This window comes from Lasioglossum baleicum, chromosome 6 (genome assembly GCF_051020765.1).
Source record: "Lasioglossum baleicum chromosome 6, iyLasBale1, whole genome shotgun sequence".
Taxonomy (NCBI): Eukaryota; Metazoa; Arthropoda; class Insecta; order Hymenoptera; family Halictidae; genus Lasioglossum; species Lasioglossum baleicum.
Window position 1 is genome coordinate 8,575,421 of NC_134934.1, and position 19,745 is coordinate 8,595,165.

A 19,745-nucleotide genomic window follows, 5' to 3' on the forward strand; every position below is an offset into this window, starting at 1 on the left:
GGCAATCGTAGAACCTTTTTCGAAAACAAGGGTACGAGATTATGTGTCAGCTTCGATCTTCTTCGCCCCGAATAATAAGAATTCTGATTTCGGAAATCTGCTCGAATATTTCGAGCTCGGTCACGAGATTTCGATAACGAGCAGCGAGTAATCGGTTCGATCGAGGAAGATCCAGGACGATTCAGTCCAGCGGTCGTTCGATGGTCGAAGTTCGGAAGGGACTGATCCTTCAACGAGGACGATAAAGTCTGAATTGAATTCTGGCAAGACGACCCGAAGATGGATTGCACTCTACCTCGCCGAAGAAAGTAGGAAGCAGAGACAACCGGACCGGTTCGAAGCGCTTTTTCTATTCTTCGCTATGAAAAGAGATCATGCTCGGTGAACTTCAAAGACTATGCGTTTCAATCCTTGTGCCATTAAGATTGTCAATGGAAGTATTCGAAGACTTTAGAAAAATCGTGGAACGGTACGAAGGTATTGGATACATTATTCTGATCCGGTGCTATTGAAATTGAATTTTTCAAGAAATTAATTTGATGGAGTAGTTCTTTTCAATCAGTGTTCTACATTTGTGTTTCACAACCAGAATTACAATTGTTTTAATACTGAACCTATCAAGCATTAAAAGTATCTGGCATTAAAAATATTGCCCTATGAAAATGGCGACACTAGATTTGTTAAGATTATAATTTAATAATAGATGTTTGGCCAGAAAATTCATTCTGTTATTTTCCATAAGTAAATTTCTATAATTTCGATAATCGGGGAAAATATAAAATCTGTCTCATTTGACCGTGGTAGGTTTAACGTTAATAGAATAAATATTTCTCAGCTCATAAGAAGTGTCCAAGTAGAAATAATAAAAACAGAACAATGCAAGTTTTGAAAGATTACGAAACAGAAATATCTCGATGCCGACCATTCAGCCCCTGAACAAAGGCTGAGGAGAGTGTACGAAAAGAGAGCAAAGCCTGGCTTTGTAAAAATTCGTTGGCTTCTTTGTGAAAAAGTCGAGACACGGGGGTTCGAGTGGTCGGACCGAAATAATTGGAAGAAACATAAGCCGGGCCAGGTGAAAAGTCATCGGTAAGGGGGTAGTTTCCTCGCCGGTAAGCCATTATGTAGAGCGGCTGCGCCGCGTGGCTTGAAAAGTGGATCGCACTTAGCTAGCTCGGCCATTCAAAGTGCAAAACGGGGACCGGTTTCGCTCGTCGACTCGGCGTGGCCGCACTTAAGTATACCGGCTCTTCCCGGCTCTGAAACTCTCTAATAAAGGAATGCACTTAGCTGGCCGGGGCTGGACGCGCTCCCACAAAGGATCCGCGCCGTGCCTTCGGTCGCCGGCCCGTCACTTTGACGCTCTTTGAACACCCCCCGCCTCGACATCCATGCTTACGGAAGAACTTGCGCCCGAGCCAAGTAATTGTGCTGAAAACGGCTGCGGCTTTTTCTTCGCGGCCCGCGAAAGCTCTTCCGGCCCGGCTTTCCAAACAATAATGTCGTTAACGTGCAACGGTATGGCACTTTTTGACTTTTTCACGTCTCGGCTGTGCGCTCCCTTTCTCCTTCACTGTGTTATACTACAACGGGCTCCACGGAAATTCCACTGGCTCTTCAAAATGCAACACCTTTTTTACACGGTCGAGGACAAAATTAAGTGGACACCCTCAAAAAATTTTTTAAAATTGGAACAAACCACTCGAGTTGTTTTTTAGTTTACTAGGTAAGGGATTAAAATAAAACCTTTTAAAAACAACGCTTATATTAAAATGCACTAAAAAGGAAAAAATAATTTTTTTCCTGGTTCTCCCAAAAATTTAATATAAATCATGACATTAGTGACTATAAAAATAAATGCGTGGAGCGCCCACGAAGATTACGTCAATATAGTTTAGCGCGCTCCACGCTTTTATTTTTATAGTCACTAATGTCATGATTTTATATTTAAATTTTTGGGAGAACCAGGGAAAAAATTATTTTCTCCTTTTTAGTGCATTTTAATATAAGCGTGGTTTCTAAAAAGTTTTTTTTTATATTTTTGTATTTTCTACTTTTCAATCTTTTTTGAATGGAACGCAAGATATGGTAATATTGGTATGAAATCTTACTATTGTAAGATATAGAAACGCAAGATAGGGAAATACGCGAGATAGAATGAGGGGATGAATCCGAAACTGTACGAAATAGAACTGAATGAACGGAACACCACACTGAGTTCCTTCGGTGCGAAGTGGGCCCGTGGAGTGGGAATGAGTCGGAGTGGGAACGCGTAGTGGAGTAGGGAGCGCTGGCGCGCGGCGAGATGTGACGGTTAATATTTAAATATTTTTTCTCCTAGCCACACAGTTTTTTCGAAATTTGTTTTTTAATATTGCATTGTAATCCAGTTCTGAGCTACTATGTTTAAAGTTTCAAGTCTCTAGCTAACCTCCAGCTAATAAGAACAGTTAAAAATGGCGGCCTATACTTTCTTCTTCGTCATTTCCTCCAATGGTAATTTTTAATCAATCATTCTTATACATTACGTAATAAACTAATCTTTCTAACATCTCGCCAAAACTGAAGCCGTTTGGTCCAATTTTCAAAAAAAGTGATTATAATCAAAGGCTGTACACTCAATTTGATCCCTGACCGGTTTCGATCGAAAAAAACGCTGCATTTTTCTGACATATAGTATTTGAAGGTAGTAGACTAAATAATATCAACATCAATGATCGGTCAAAGACCAAAAATTACGATTTTTCATGCCACCAAAGGCAAATTTTCGTGATGAAAAGTCAGAAGAAAGGGTTAAAAATATTTATCAAAGAAGCGTGACCTTTCGACTGGCCCTCTACCGAAGTAGCGGTGCATTTTTAGATTACCCAGGCGGCTGCAGCGCGGTCCACGGCACGTAATGGATCGTGCTGATCGAAAAAATGCAGGAGCCACTGTCTGGGTAAAGAGGTCGCCGCGCCGGCTACCTATAAATCGGACACGTGTGCGAGAACGCAGCTGTGCCAGCCATTTTTGACGCGTTCTATCCATTATTGGAGATCAGCCGGCCATTATTACGTCCTGCCGTCGGTTTCTGTTCGCGAGATCAGGAGGAAAAAAAAATTGTCGACGACACTCGATGGCAATTTCGAATTCGAATGGTCCGAAATATCGTAATGTATATGTCGACGTACAATACACTGCCGAAGAGTCCCTTTCGAGACTCCTTAATAATGAGATTGTACATCGTAAGTAGAAACAGCGAGCAATGGTCAGACACAAATTGACACGAATGGAAAAATCTCCTGAACCAATGGTTTCTCGATAGAGAAAGGCTAATAACTTTTTACGAGCGATAATGAACATTTTCGACACATCTTGAGAAACAATTTGAAGGCGATTTTCTTTGTTGTTTTTGGTAAGCTCGTGAGCCACTGAAGCTCCCCAAATTTTCGACAAATCCCATCGAATGAAGATGGTTGTTCGCAGTTCATTTTCGCCGCTAATTCTTTTTGATCTCGATGAAAAGCGGAGAAAAGCAGGTGTCGAAAATGTTGACTTTGCCTCCTGGATATTCCATTTCTAAGCCCGGGAAAGATTAAAAAATTACATCATTCGAAACAACGATTATCACAGTTTTGCAGAGCAGAAAGAGCTCTTTCGATTGATGTATAACACTTTGCCAAATAACAAAAAAATCGTTGTAGAGAATAAAAGAGAAAACATAAAACGCTACGAACTTATTCCCCAACCCAATACGTTGTTAATAATTTCAGAGATACTCGAGTGGTTAACTTCAAACGGGGCACCCGGTATTTGAAACGAATGTGGCGTCGGAAATTGCCGCGAAACCGAACGGTAGAATCGGAATAGGTAGTTCGGGGGCTGGATCGGTCGCGTTTTGATTTTTCAGAAGCACTCGAAGCGCTCTCGAGAATTGGTTGAATCCGTCCCGGCAATGGGGAAGACCTTGGTCGACGAGACCACTCGACAATCCGCCCTGGCAACAATCTCCTATCCGCTCGAGTTTCAATTCCGAAGTACACGCTATCGAGCCAGAAATTTACAGAGCGTGTTCGATCCGCGTGTTTGTTGCCGTGGCGTGTAACCCGCGTATCGCAAAGCCCGAGTAATTTCCTGGAAAGAATGCATTGTTTCTTCTGCCCGTTTAGCAAATACGTCTCGGGGGAGTCCTCGCTCGTTTCGCAGCCCCCGCGGAAACGCGTTCCCGCGATCGTTACGGCTTTCATGCTTATCCGGAACGGCGACTGAACGCGCCTCAGGAAATATCAGAAACACTCTCGCGGTGGATAATCTCAAGAATTTCTTCAATAATGAACTTGCCATGGGAAATTAAGAGCCGCCGCGCCGGCTCGGCCAAGAATTTCTATCGATGGGGTATTGTACCCCCTCCCGGTATCCCGTGAAGCTTTATTAAATAACTTTGTACTGGCTTCCGGGTACCATTCATTTCATACTGGCCGGGGAGCTGTTGAGAATTTCCCCCTGAAGTGCTCTTCCTTGCGGTAAGTTATTTGCGTTGAGAAGCAATTTATGAGGAAAAATGACCGAACGTTGTCGTAGTTTATGATACGAATAGCTCCGAATCGGTCCGAGTAATAAAAACCTCGACTTCGATCTATTATAAAATAACATACACGTAACATCATCTGAATCAACATGAATTATGACGAATTCCAGGAGCGGCGAGAGTGCAGCGAGCAGTGCATCAGGTTCCAGGACAAGCCTCTCGGCCCAAGAAGACCCGAGCTCGCCAACACCCTGGAAACACCGACGAAGAGCGTCCACGTTCAACGAGGCGCATCTGGAAAGAGCGGAGGACGCCTCGCCGAAAACCTTGAGGAAAAGATCGTTCAGCTTCCACGAGCAACCGGTGTACATCCGATCAGCGAGGAAGAACTCCTCGAACGAGGACCAGGTCCAGAAGAAACCAATCGAGAAGCAGGAGGGTGAGCTCAGTTTGCCTCCCCCTTGCACATGTCCTTATTTCGGCGAGTCCTCGAAGAGACAGCCGCCCCAACCCGCTGCGGAGATCGTTATTGTGTCGAGTGACACAATGAAACCGATCACGGGAAAGAGCCTCGAAGGTAACCTCCTCAAGGGAACCACTAGTGGGAGGATCGAACCCAGCAGGAGCTACGAGCTGAACACTGTGGTTACGTGGAGAGGGGGGAGAAGAGTTTCTAGCCTAGGTGAGCTATAATATAAGTGTATAATAGCATGTGTAAATATAGAAATATAGAAATAGCAATGAACCGATTGATACCTAAACCTGAGAAAAATTTCATAGTCTCACGACAAAGAGTATCGAACTAACAACGAAACTGATAGTCGTCGATTTAAAATATTAATGGCCGACGATTCATCAAACTTAGCAATTCACCACGCAATGTATATTCGAATCAAGTAAATCTTTCTTTTACAGCTGCAACGCTGAAATTAATCTCGGTAAACATGATTCTCAACAAACTTGCAGTCTTTGCACAGTGAAATATTATATTAGTATGCACATTGCAGTTCTGCGAACCATTGTAAAGAAACGCTGTACACGTTGCTCACCCACGTTACAACTTTGCTACCTGTTGAATCGCTCCATTGGAAATGTTGTAACTTGATCAGTTCTTCGAAAACGTCTACACTGTACTTTGTGGGAACTCGGTAATTGGTTCGACGCCCTTTGACGCAGCGAAAAGCAATAAATAAAAAGAGGTCGGGGGCACGCCAAAAATTCTAATAAAAACAGAGCAAACCAAAGAATGAGAGGAAAAGAAAATAATACCTGAAAGAATACAAATAATAACAAGAAGAAAAGTTACAACGAGATTTCTCAAGTAAAATTTTCAAATACAGTAGAATGTAGCCTAACGCAGCCTAGTGATTCAATTGGAAGTAATCGATAATTAATCGAAGGCACTGACAACATGTTAAGTCTCTCAAGTTACACGACACTTCGATGCACAAGCTAGCTCAGGTGTCCAGGAAATGAAACGAAATTGACGCAATGACATTTCCAAATAGAGTTGCTTCCCATCTAAACCCACGTACAATAATATTTTCTATCGGTAACTGTGAAATCCGGTTGCACACCTCGAGTAGACAGTGGGTATACGAAACGCAACAAGTGTCTGACTGTAGTTGACATCGAAGTGGGGAAGTTACAATCACAGGACCGCGTTTGAAGCGCCGAGCAACTTCGTTCGACAACAAGTCTGCGTGCGGACAGACGACGAAGCCAACTAAAAACTTTAAAGCAATGTCGTCACAATTTGCAGAAAACCGCGACTGACTTGTATAATTGCAACTCGCGTATTATGTACGCCTCGAACACTTTGAACACGCAGCAGAGCCGCCTCACTGACCATTATACATTTATACAAGAACTTCGAGGAAGTAAACGAAACACAAATTCTGTACACTTCAACACTTTGCACTGTAAACTAGCTAGTGCAGCCTGACCTAATTTTACATTGGTTTGGAAGCAACGGAAATTATTTTAAAAAAATCTTAATTTGGTCTAGTAAGTCTGAATCAAGACTCATCCGTGTTCAAACATGTCCATCCTGATTAAAAAAATTACTGTTTTTCGTTCACACAACGTTTCAGCGGTGAATTATCCACGATTCCAACCGAACGTATCATTTCCGAGTAAAAATCGTCCAGAAACTTCAGACTACATCAACCTGCTACTTTCTTCATACAAAATTCCAATGAAACAAACCAAAAGAGTAGCTACCTTTCTGAACACAGTATAGAAGTTAAAAACATCGCTGAACATCTGCCCACAGTTGAGCAATCACCGAACACCTACAAACGCGCCTAACTAAAGCAAGGACTCATTTCTGCCATTCCAGGGAGCACCAGGACTTCGCTGCTAGCCTCGAAGCCGACTCCCATTCGACGAGCAGCGACCATGCGAGCGCACAACGGCGCAGCGACCATGAGCTCGAAGCAGAGCAGCAACTCTTCGTCGCCGTGTCTGCACAGATACCCCGGCCAGGTGCGAACTCATCACTCAAGGACAAGCAGCGTGGTGTCCCGGAACAGTTCCCGCCACGGAAGGATCATCCGACTAGAGCAGAAAGCGACCAAGGTGTTGGGCGTGGTATTCTTCACGTTCGTGATCCTCTGGGCCCCGTTCTTCGTCCTGAACCTGGTCCCGGCGGTCTGTCCCGATTGCGAGCACCAAATCGATCACACGATCTTCGATCTGGCGACTTGGTTGGGCTACGCCAGCTCGATGGTCAACCCGATCTTCTACACGATCTTCAACAAGGTCTTCCGACAAGCCTTCAAGAAGGTCTTGCTCTGCAGATACAGGAACCAAGCGTGGAGGCCGGCTAGGTAGGCCTTGGACCCCGGGAGACCGGGGATCGCCGTAACCAGAGTGTGAAGACGGCGTTTTTCATGGGATTTGGTGAACTGTGAACTGTGGTCTCCGCGAGGAATTCAGTTAACGTGTGAACCGCGATGAACTGGTGGAACAGCGGAACATAAACGATTTCATTAACGCGGTAGTCGACCATGCTAGGCTTTGGTGGGTACGGCACTGGGTTAGGTAGGATCGATGGATTCTTCAGAGTTACTTTTTACAGAAGATGCTGACAAACGATGTAGTTCTCCAAGGAAAATAATCTCAAAAGAGACACCTACAGATCACACCAAGCAAAAATTGTTAACAGTGAACCTACCGAGCACCGAAAGCGATTGAAATGTTTTAGAATCAATTGTCATGTAAGCAACTTCATCATTTCAATAATCGTGAGATTAAAAGTATAAAACCGGTGTGAACCGGCAATGGTATAGGTTTAGTGTTAACAAATTGTTTCGATCTATTTCTACCCGATTTTTCGTAACACCATTTCCGTAAAATTTCGCTGAGAATATTCGAAAAGAAGGAGGCTATATGATCAAGAATAGAAATATCAATTTATGAAGGTTCCAACAGTGCTGTACCCTCTGAAATATATAAAACGGTGGTTCGAACTGAACCGGGAAGTTCGTCAGGTAGGATGCCGGGACCGTGTTCGTGCTCAAACAGAGTGAGAGAGACCAAAGCGTACGAGAGCTTCAGCGGGAGCTTCAACGATTACTATATTTTGTTCATCTTCTAAATTAGGGACGCGAGCTGAAGCCGATCGAAGCATCTCGAGTCAGCTCGAATTCTTTCACGGCAACAATCGCCGCGGGCCGAGGAATCGTCTAGGTAGCACTCGAGCCCAAGGAATTGTTACGACAGAAGACCAGTCAATCCGGAGCACAGATTGGCCGGAGAACCCAAACCGGAAATTAAGACGCAGCTGGCCGGAATCGCTGCGGAATTCGGCCGCGAAACGGCTCCGAGGAGTTTTAACGAGTGATGAGAGTATCGGATTAGCCGGAGCTCGTTCGAACCGAATCGGTCGTTAAAGCTCGCAAACACACGTCGATATAATTAATGGCGCCCCGCGGAACTGTTATCGGCCCCGACGAAATGAAACTCGAATTCGTGTTGCGTTTAACTCGATGCCTTATTTTCACGCACTGGTTGCTGGAGGCTTGTTGGTATCATTCTCGATACATTCTATATACGAAAAAAGAATTTAACAATATATATTCATCGGGAATCTGTTAATAGTGTCGCTGAAGAATATGATCAACTGTCGCGAATCTTAATGAACTGTTCGATAGTGACGGTAATTTCTAGACTGCGGATCTGCATGCAAAATATAAGAATGTTCTGCATTGATTCTGGAAAGCAGAAGTAGAATAAAAATTGATTTCTTCCCCCAATGATTTTGTTGCATTAAATTTTTCGAATTTTCTACTGTTTTATATTTCACCCGGCCAATTTGTTTTATACACACATAAAAATTCGCAGTTACACTATTCGCAAACAGTTAGCAATTTGAAAACAGACACTAGCTAATCGGAGTCGATTAAAAAATCACATTTCCCAGAATAAAAATTTTCGAAAATACTCAGGCGTCGAGTTAATCGTACGAAACACTTCAGCCCATTTTGACAGAGTCGAGGGGAGCATTTCTCCGAGGAAATTCGAAATATTCCGCGGCAGGATTAATTCGATCGAAGCTAAGGCGAATCAAAGTCGACAAAAGACGGCCGGGACTAGAAAGGAAAATCGGACGCGCGCGAACGTGCCGCCCGTGGCAAGCACAATAGGGAACCGATTTCCCACGATTTTCCACGAGCGCAGCAAATTCTCGGCGGTTTTCGCCGGATTGGCGCGGCGAGTGGCGGCCACGATAAAATTTTCAATCGAACGCGGGCTACGCTGTCGTGCGGTCGATTTTTAGCAACCTGGGAACACCGATTTCTCAGCTTCCGAGAGTGCTGAGACTGATTCCTGTACCGATAAAGCCTGTCTACACTTGTCCACGAATTCTGTATATACATATACAAGCTAAAAGTATGATGTGAAACGATCGATATCTTCTGGATATCTTCAACAAAAGCTATGTGTATAAATGTTTCTCACAAGCCATCGACATATTCAGAAAATCAGTTTAAGCCATAAGATTCCTTGAATTCTTTAGTGTTGACAAAGTATCTGTTCTGGCTATAGAGAAATTCTTATTAAGTTAATATGAAATATGTTAATGTCTGAAATTAATTCATAATATGTAATAGTTTAACCACTGGTTTAACTTCTATTTAATTTAAGAGTTTCTTACTGAAACTTTCATTCATATATAAAATTTTTACTAAATTTACAATTTAAATTGTTTAAATACACAGAACAGTTTGGTATTGGATCGAGCATCATCGACAGTGCAGGTATCAGTCCCATCATTAGCTGACCCCGGGGACCGTTCGATTCCGGATATACGCGTGCTACATTTATGCTACTTGTCCGCGTGCAGAGCTCTTGGGGCTGCGCTCGCTTCCGAGTGAACTCCTGTCAGTTTCACTGTCAATAGAGGCTATCGAAGAGTATTCATTATTTACTGCTACGTAGACAACCAAGTTATCAGCTATTCTCGACGGTTTTTGTCTTGCTAGAGAGAACTATAGCGGGGACAACGAAAGAATCTGCTGCAGGTATGCTTCCTTTGCTGGCTGACTTGTCAGCTGTGCGAGCTGGTGTGTCATTCGGATGAGAAATTATGAGAAAATCATTGTGAAGAGTCATTTTTCACCTCGTACCCTAATTTTATTCTACACCTGTTGTATGTCCAAGCCGAATTTGAGAGAATTCAAAAGAGTAGGATAACCATTGTTATAATATTTTAACTTCGAGGTATTCCAAACACTCAATTCATTGAAACAATTTCATCTAACAATGTCTTTCTTAATTTTATACGTGTCGTTCAAACAATCAAATATTATTTAGAGTTGAATATTATGCAATAATATTTATTTTCATCCCAACTTCTCTAGTAATACCTTACACAACAATCTTTTTAATCAATTTATTAATTATAAACGAACTTCAGTCATGTAAAAACCGTTTCAATAATAGTTTCGTTTGAATAAGAAAACAAATGACGAACCTTCGAAAATAATTAAGTTACATCATTTAATTGCAAAGATTTCTTTCGAAGAATTAAAAAATCCATTAATAGAAGATCTCTTTACCAAATCCTTTCGCACCGCTCAAATTGATTCTTTCGTTATCTCGAACGTGAAATCAGTCCAAGGAGCATCGCTTGTCGATAAAGCAAAGTATATAGTGTAAAATATATTGTAATTACGTTGCGCGTGCAACAAATCGTCGTATCATTATCCACGGATCAACTCGAAGCCAAGAAACCGTGGTCGCGTTGCGTCAATCGATCGAAATAATTAAGTACTTAACCCGAGGCAATTGTTTGTACATAGTTCGCGAACACAACTCTGTTCTGCATTGTTAAAGAGTTTCTAATAAAGTTAACGGGTATGCTTGTGTGCGTGGATAGGAGCGAGTGCGTGTGAGCATGCAAATGTCCCTAAATTCCTCAATTTTCCTTAAAAAAAAAAAAGATTCGTAAACTCAAATATTTTTTTGCGAACTGGTTCTTGCGTTTATGATTCCAAAACATGTTGAAGATGTTGACTAAAGATTCGAAAGGGTGAAAAAAGTGTCACAAACCATGAAAATTGTATAACTGATTGGAAGATATGTACATTGTTTGTTTTTTTTTTTTGTAAGTAACAAGAAATTTATTGAAAGTAAACGCAAGGACTCGGTTGCCGGCCAGAATTAGATTGTTGCACAATTTCTGTCGTATTTAAACATCAGAATTTGAAACAACAGGAATAAATAGCAAATTGTTATGTGAAATAAAAATTGCCTACATTAATTTCAAGATACGAAAGCTTCATAAATATTCATTCCTTTTCTTAATAATTTTCACGAGTTGGAAATAATACAACCTTTAAATTGTTTAAATGTTCCTACTGTTCCGGATCAATTAATTCTCATAATGAATGCATGAAATCTGCAGAGTCTAGAAACAGATATAAATTTCGAAGTCACGCGATCCTATAACAGCAAATGAATAATAGAACTGTGGATAGTGTACAAAAAAAAAATAAATAGTATTTTCAGTCAACGAAAACAACGTACATATTTTGTATTCTAATTCTCAAGGAATTCGTAAATGAAAATTTTCAAGAAGAATGAAAACAATTTCGTATATTGATAACCGTAAAAGATGAGCCCACGAAACAGCGACAGAAATTATGCGAGTTATCCAGAAACTATCCAGTAGAATTCTCCATGTGACGGAAATTTCGAACCCGTTTGAAATTTTCCCCACTTTCCGGCACAGGTTGGCAAAGTGTTGCATAGCAATGGTGGTTAATATTTTAACATCGTGGCTGCTTTCAAATTTCTGAAGAATCTTCGATCAAATGCAGATCCCTGAACACTCGATGCACCTCGATCGAGCTGATCGTTCCCTTCATTCCAACGAGCCCAACAAATATGGTAGAGCTTTCACCTCGATTCTGGAGGACATCGACGTTTACACCTTGATCGTTAATTACCCTGAATTACGGTCGTGTCGCAGAGATTTTACAATACTCGAAGAACTCCGCGCCGCACTAAGGATCAAACGGAACACGAGAGAACTGGTTCAGATCTCCGGGAATAGTTTCTTTCAACGCATACTTGCGAAGTAATCAACGGAGACGTGAATTTTAAATGTGTATGTTCGATTAAGAGATTTATGAGAATAAAAAGAAGGTTTGATTAAGTATTGAAACAATCCTCAGCTCGTCAGTGTTAGATATAAGTTCTGCTGATAATGGAATTAAACGAGCACAGTGTTCCCTATCGTTAATTAAAATGACTTAACCGGGCATTTTAAAACATTGATCAATAGACTGCGGATCTTTTTATGTAAATTTTGTACGTAAATATCTTTACATGCATTTCCTTGCACAAACAATTTTCAGGAATTATTTTATGAAAATCGGTACAATCTTTTTTTGTAGACTAGGTTAATAAAGGGTTTTCCATTAAGAGGTGTCATTTTAAATTTCACTAAAATTCGTAAAATTGTAAGAAAAATATTGAATTGTAAAAACGCAGCGTTTTTTATATTAATGATAAATTAATTTTCTTAATGAAAGACCCTGCAAGTACTTCTCACGGTGAAAGTGAAAGAAATGAATCATTTTTGTTAATACACAGATTTCCTTGTTTATGAATTCAGAGATCCATAAATGCATAAAGATTCGCAATTTACCAGAGCAAATACGAAGCTTGATTGTAATTTAGTTTGGTTTCACTCAGTTCTACATTCATTGAAGCCAGCAGCGAAGATGTTGCCTGAATTTTCGTTTCCTAAACTACGAATTTGCATAAACTTCCGCAGCCCAACAACAATAAAGAAGCACGGAGTGTGATCCCAAGGAGAAGTTCATCATTTCATGCAGATTCAAACTTCTCCAGAACGATTCGCATAAACGAAGTTTTGAATAAGTACTAGCTTGTTGCTCTTGCGGAGAGCTACGAAGCAAACGGTATAAACAATTCTATAAAAGAATTTCAGTGAAATAATAAACAAGCAAAGTTCAGGGTTGAAAACAGAATGGAGGCAGGAGCTTAAGCTGAAGGCCGAGGGAGAAAAGACGCGTTGGGGGAAAAACGAGGGGGGTAAACAGAGACGAGGTAAATTAGGGTAAGAAAAGAAGAACAAAGGAAATACTAAGTCAGCGGCAACAAAAGAGGTAAGGAAAAATTAATGGAATAGAAACGCGAACGACTAATCACTCTTGTAAACAGATTCGGAGAAGATTAATAATAAACAATCTTCGTTATCAGCTGCTGTGAAACAATTTGAATAAAATCGATAGGACCGTCTTATTTGGCAAAGGTCATTGCCATGAACCATATCCCTGTACACTAATGATAGCGAGAAATTTGTGAAAAAAGAGAAAATGTGTGGATTAACAAAAATTGTACCCTTCACATTTACTCCACAAAAATGAAATTTTCAGGACAGAGAAAGAGAGACAGTTTGGATTTTTATGAAGATAGAAATGCGAATGTAAATTTGCAGTTTAGAAATTATTATGCAATGGCGAATTTATCAACAACATTCGCTTGGAACAAAGGCATCGAAATAAGTCATTAACATATTCCGAGCCACGTGTACCACCGATGATACACGTTAAACTATCCATTCAGACCACTGGTACACGTTGACATATTTATTTAACACTAAACCTACCACGCCTTAAAAGTAACTGGTACACACACACATGTTCCCTTATAAAGATGACAAGATTCATTTTATTTAGACTTTGTACAGCTCCTATTGTGATACGTGCTGTACTAAAGATATTTATACAACCATTTCTTATGAAATCGTTTTAATTATTTCAATAATTGTAAAATAAAAAATCTCGAACCGGTCCTTTTTTCCGGTGGTGATAGGTTTAATGTTAATGCGCTAATCACTCTTCCCACCGAAAGAATGAGGCATTATAAAAAATGCAGTAGGGTAATCCTACTTATCCTATAGAACAGAACACATATGTTTGTTTAATCGTCGAGCAGAAACGGCACGGTACGGAACGGAACGTGTTAAAAGAACCGTGGTCGCCTCCAACCGAAATAATTATAAAATATGTTTTGCGGTATATATTAAAGATGGCGGTGGACGACAGAAAAAAAGAAATATCGATTAGAAGCATAGCTCGCATGCAGGGCTGTCATGCGTGCGAAACTGATCGCAGAGCCATGCGTCGCGCCGGGCAAATAAATGCTTCATAACAATGAGCCCCGATGCACGTAATTGCTACTGTCCGTCATACTCGCCGCCAATGGAAAGGTAAGTTTTCGAGAGCATGACTTTGATCGAACATTGTTGCCCGCGGATCGTTCGCTCGATCGATAGGTAACGCGCCGTTCGCGGAATTTCATTTTAATTTCGTTTCGTTCGCCACTGTGCCGTGATCGAAACGTTGTCGAGTGTTAGCGTACGTTTCAAATGCGTTTGCATTCGAACGTCGACTGTCAGGCGCCACTCGAACTTGGCATACTACTCGAAATAATATTTCAATTACTCGATTCGCCTGATTTTAATGGAACGGCAAAGAGCTCGGTGAGTCGCGCGACACCGTTGACTACAATCTTTCCTGCTTGTGAATCATTTCAAAATGTCAGAAGGACAATGATTGTAAATACGTAATATGTCCCCGTATTTTTACGGACAAAATGACGGAGCAAACGAAATCATCACCTTCACTCTCGCGATATGCCGATGGATCGCATAACCGGGGTGCAAGCGTGTGCTTAATTCTTGGTTATGAGTCTGCGGCTCTGACGTGGGTTACTTAATTATACAAAATTAAAGGATACACCTAAACGAACCCATTCACGCCGCGATAGAACCGGAAGATCGTGTTTCTCTCTGTAAGGCTATCAAAATGCCGGGGATCGATCTTGTACCGACGCTTCGACGGGCTGCATTGTAATTTCGTTCTTTCAACCTCCGCCTCGTAGTAATTAATCAGTATTAACCGCGGAACTTCACGCGTCCATCACTCGCTTCAATAATACGTAGAAAATATAATTTAAGTTCGGAAGAGAACGAATTGTTTATTATCTGAGTGGCACAGACGGCTACCTTGAACTCGTTGTGTGTTAATTAACTCGCGACGTGTTAAAAATGTATAGTTGCGTTATTTTTATTCGTAGAACTGTCTGTTGGGTGACGTGGGATATAGTCGGCCACAAAAGTCTAAACGCACTAGCCGGACTTTAGATGTTTGCAACAAATGAACAGAAGTCTTTTATATGTTATAGACATTGAATAATATATTCAGCAATCGTGAATAAAATTATGATAGTATTATTATGATAACAAGGATGATAGTGTAAGCGAAGTTAGTGAATTATCTACCTTCTTCATAGTTACTTCTAGCCTCGTTTTAATTCAAATCGACGCGACGGGTTAATCAACGTTCGTAAAAAACGCAGAAAGCGTTTCTTTTCTTTGTTTTATTTTAATATTTAAAATTGAACAGGTATACGAAGACTTCCGAGACCGACTGTACAAGCGATAGCACACGTGTCTCGCGTGACAAAATAATTGCTAGCGTGAAACCGGCGTGGTTCAAGCAGCGTTCTATCTTCCTTGGTCAACCTTCATTATTTAATTGTTCGTGTTTTATTATTTCTAATTGCGCATCGATTCGACGGTGTTTCACCGGAGGCTTGTTCCCCGGGGAGCGTCGCGAGCACCGTGGTTATGCGAACAGATACCAACACGAAGGAACGCTGCTGTCTATTACCGATTTAAAGGACGAAAAAACCATGGGCCGACCTGGTACTTCAGTTCATACCTTTAATATCCGAAAATCAATTCGCATTAGACGACGACGGAAGGGGAAACTGGGTCAGACCGGTCGAATGGAGCTTTCGATGCAAGATATTCAGCCAGTCGGATGATCACTTGGATATCCTTGCCATCGATTACCTTACGAATTTCATTATTTCCTTTCCCGTCCGCAGAAATCAAAGCAAAAACGGATTTTTAATCTGCGGAGGCTTACCTCGCTGAGACGGGCCTCGTCTAATCACTGAAACGATATCTGGGGAAATTATGCTAAGCTCCCTGAAGCATGTATAATTAGATAAATACATAAGTGGAAACATTTGTTTCACTTCTCCTTCGATACTAGAAGAAACAAATCATTTCGATCCTAGTTTTAATAGTGTCGTGGATGAACAACCATAACCTGTCACCGGCGGATTATTTATGGTTAAAACAAATTCTATATGTCCTTCAAAGGCTGATAAACAATATTACAAAGTTTAAACTTGACACGAGCGGCAGATTTTTTAGAAAAAATTCTCAAATGTAACGTCATACATCGACAGCAAAATCTTCACTTTTATCTGCTAGTATTTATTCCATAAATGAAGTTGCAAAACAATTTTAAAACGTTTCAACATTCTGCGGAATCGAACTTGAACTTTCGGGCAACTGAGCGATTGAAATTTTCCATAAAAGTATCACTTAGAAATTGAATAAATCTTGTACGGTATCAATGTGCACGATAGTTACATCCTCATAATAAATATATTAACTGAATCCGTCGTTCCCGGTGCATCGAACACAATCAACTCACAATTAAGATCAATAATTGATACAATTAAGCCATAATTATAATTAATAATTGATATAATTAATTAACACCCGACATGCGAGCCACGCAGAATGTATACAGGGTGTCTCAAAATTCTTTCAACATCCGGAAATAAGATCATTTTTGCAACATTTTTCATTGCGAAAATGGCATCCGCGGCTTTGTTAAGGAGTTATTAACGAAAAACCACGGACCAATCAGAGCGCGACCTAGCCGCGAGTTGGCACAGTCGGCCAATAGACAGTTGGCGCGCCGCGCCGACTTTTTCCGTGGTTTTTCGTTAATAACTCCTAAACAAAGCAGCGGACGCCATTTTTGCAAAGGAAAATGTTGCTCTAGGTGATCTCATGAGGAACTCTCATTTCCGGATGTTGAAGAAATTTTGAGACATCCTGTATAATCAAAGAAAGGTAGTTCCGCGACGACTTAATTTCAAACTTCTCCATACAATTTTTCAACGAGAGATTAATATGAAAACTTCCCCGGTATAACGAGGTAGTGATCAATCAAATTCTGTTCGTTAAAAACTCATCGCTAACCGCGTCCATTACAGCACCTTTTACTCTGTTAAGAACAGTAGGCAGAAAATTTGATTAAACTTGCACCGCATCTGTTCGATCATTTTCGATGTAATGAAGCATCGAACAGCGGAAATCAATTTTCCGTCTGATGTTCGCGTTTGTAAACCGATCTCTTGGAAACGTGAATTTTCGTCGACATGCGCGGTCTACTCATCATCGGGACCTACACTCGCTCCTGGCCTCCGTGTAATTTATTCGCAAAACAGGAGCGTCGAATTCGATCCATTAATTTCATCGCAAGGTAACAAATGGCGGCCGTGGACGGCCCTCCTGTCACGTGATCAGCCAGGAACCATCCCCATTTCCGGTGGAGGACCCGTGGAACGAATAAATTGTGGCCGCGTCGAAAGGTTATATGAAACTGTTTTAAAATTTCAGTTCTAAAATAGTCCCGTCTTATACGGGGTTGGAACCGCATCGATGACTACATAAAAAATAATGATATCAGTGAAAAATGTTTTCAGTATGAAAGTAAAATGTGATCAGAGTTCTTTTACGAGGATGCGTAGAGGACACGTGAAAGTCGAATTCTCTTTTTTAATGGAGTCATATATTTTTTTATTAGATTAATCGATGCAGAGCTCATAAAATATTATTTATGTATTTTCTAACAATCCGTAGCGTTTGTAGTAATCCTTTAAAGGATCCAATTCAAGGTTATCGTTGCCCACTAATAATAAATAATGATCAGCAAAGAAAACTAATTATCTATTATTTTTTCCGAATTTTAAATTACGTAGATGTCATTAAAATTGAAGAAGAGGCTACTTTTGGCAACCACTCTCTCCTTTTAACTCACAATGACTAAATTCTCAATTTCCTGATTTTACAAAATTTGGAATAATGAAATCTCGATTAAGCGTCAAAGCTGATTTCCAATTCGTTGAAAAGCATCGAATACTATCCATTGTCGCTGCTGAACTGTAACAAATGGCGGTGTGTCACGTTTCCGTGTCACGTGATCGCCCGCGCACCCTTATTTCCGGTGAAACAGCGATGAAACGAACGGTAGAGAAAGCGCGGCATCTTCAAAGACTGTCCATTGTTAGCCGGGGAACAGAGAGCCGCGCGTAGGAAGACGGAAATAATGAAATAGTAGGCTCGTTCTTTCCAGAACGGTATACAGGGTGTCCCACCTAACATTTTTCACGATTTTTCAAGTACTTGCGATAATCTGACAAAAAAATATTTCAAACGAAAGTTGATCAGTTTTCGATTGGCTACACATTGCAATAAAAAAAAGCTCGACATATTTTTTTTTCAATATTGTCAAGGCCACCTTCATTTTTTTAAATGGCACTTGGTATTTTTGACTTAATTATTTATATTAATAATTATTTATGACCTTCGGATGACCTTGAAGTACCATTTAAAAAAATAAAGGTGGCCTTGGCAATGATCAAGAAGAAAATTTTCGAACTTTCTTTATTGCAATGTATAGCCAATCAGAAACTGATCGATTTTTGTCGAAAATATTTTTTTGTCAGATTAAAAGTGTTACGTGGTACACCCTGTATATATAGTTCTCACCCCTCTCCCCCTGGTATGTAAGTTTTCTGAAATCGCTATCGCGATACAGACACGGTGGAACCTCAAGAGATTTGTGTGTGTGTGTGTGTCTGTCTGTCTCTTCCTAGGCTTGTTTGAAAGCGTATCGTGAATACAAGGAGACTCTGTGAATCATCAGCGGCCTCGTCACAGAAAAACGTCTGCTGATTTTTCACGGTAAGAAGCCGCGGCCTCATCATCGAAATTACGGACAGAGATCGGGCTATTTGTCCTTTAGACTTCCGGCAAGATTCCCGCGGGAAGATCGACTCGATGGGAACCGTGATTTCCGAGTGAAACTGCAATTTCGCGGCGACAGCCTCCACCGTAATCAATAGGCTGCGGGGAGCTCTTTGCGAGAATTCGCGTTTTTCTGGAGCAACTTAACCCTCTGCGCTTTGCAGCCGATGGCTCCATTCTTGAGGACGATTTTTCGATTTATTGGTGAAAGTTAGAAATGTTGATTGGTTGATGTCATTTCTTCTGGGACTGCGCGCTCAGCAATATCTGAATTGTTCATTTTACAAAATCACCGGCTTGCTAATTTTTTAACTTACAAGTAGAGTAACAAGTAGCGTAAGCCTAATACAACCCCATGAAAAAAGTTTTTGAAAAATTTCAGTATTTTCTTTTTCGTGGAATATCCCAAAAATAACAAATTATATTTAAAAAAAGCTTAAACGAAAGTTGTATCGTATTATTGCGTCTACCATACCGTGTACGAAAATTATTTGAATGAATTTCCTTTTATTTTTGTTTTTAGAGATGCAGTGAGCATTGAGTAAAGTATCGTGAAATTTTAGTTGTGTATTTTTCAGCTTCGAAATCTTTACACGCCTTGGAATCCGAGAAATGTGTTTGGAAATGGTGTCGGAAACGGGACAGAATAAAATAGCGGATTGCATGAAATTCAGTTTAGGGAAACGGGAGCTCGAACGCTCGCGGTGCATTTATTTGTTTCAGTTTTCGAAAAAGAGCTCCGGGTGCAAAAGAAGTGAAGGAAAACGCGCAGACCGGCACAATGCCCGAGGA

General features: G+C 40.8%; 2 protein-coding genes across 3 annotated transcripts in view; one reads left to right on the top strand and one right to left on the bottom strand.

Moving 5' to 3' along the window:
• 5-ht2b (5-hydroxytryptamine receptor 2B) overlaps positions 1-13,255 on the top strand; it is a 136,155-nt gene extending 122,900 nt beyond the window's left edge. For both annotated transcript variants that reach the window (XM_076426443.1, XM_076426444.1), the window contains 2 exons: positions 4,681-5,192; positions 6,852-13,255. In XM_076426443.1, coding sequence (XP_076282558.1) covers positions 4,681-5,192; positions 6,852-7,345 — 1,006 coding nt within the window. In that variant the 3' untranslated portion in view covers positions 7,346-13,255. The remainder of the gene's footprint in view (positions 1-4,680; positions 5,193-6,851) is intronic.
• The window catches only part of Rpn2 (Regulatory particle non-ATPase 2), a 102,540-nt gene that overhangs the window by 30,706 nt on the left and 52,089 nt on the right, over positions 1-19,745 (bottom strand). The gene's annotated exons all lie outside the window — the stretch shown is intronic.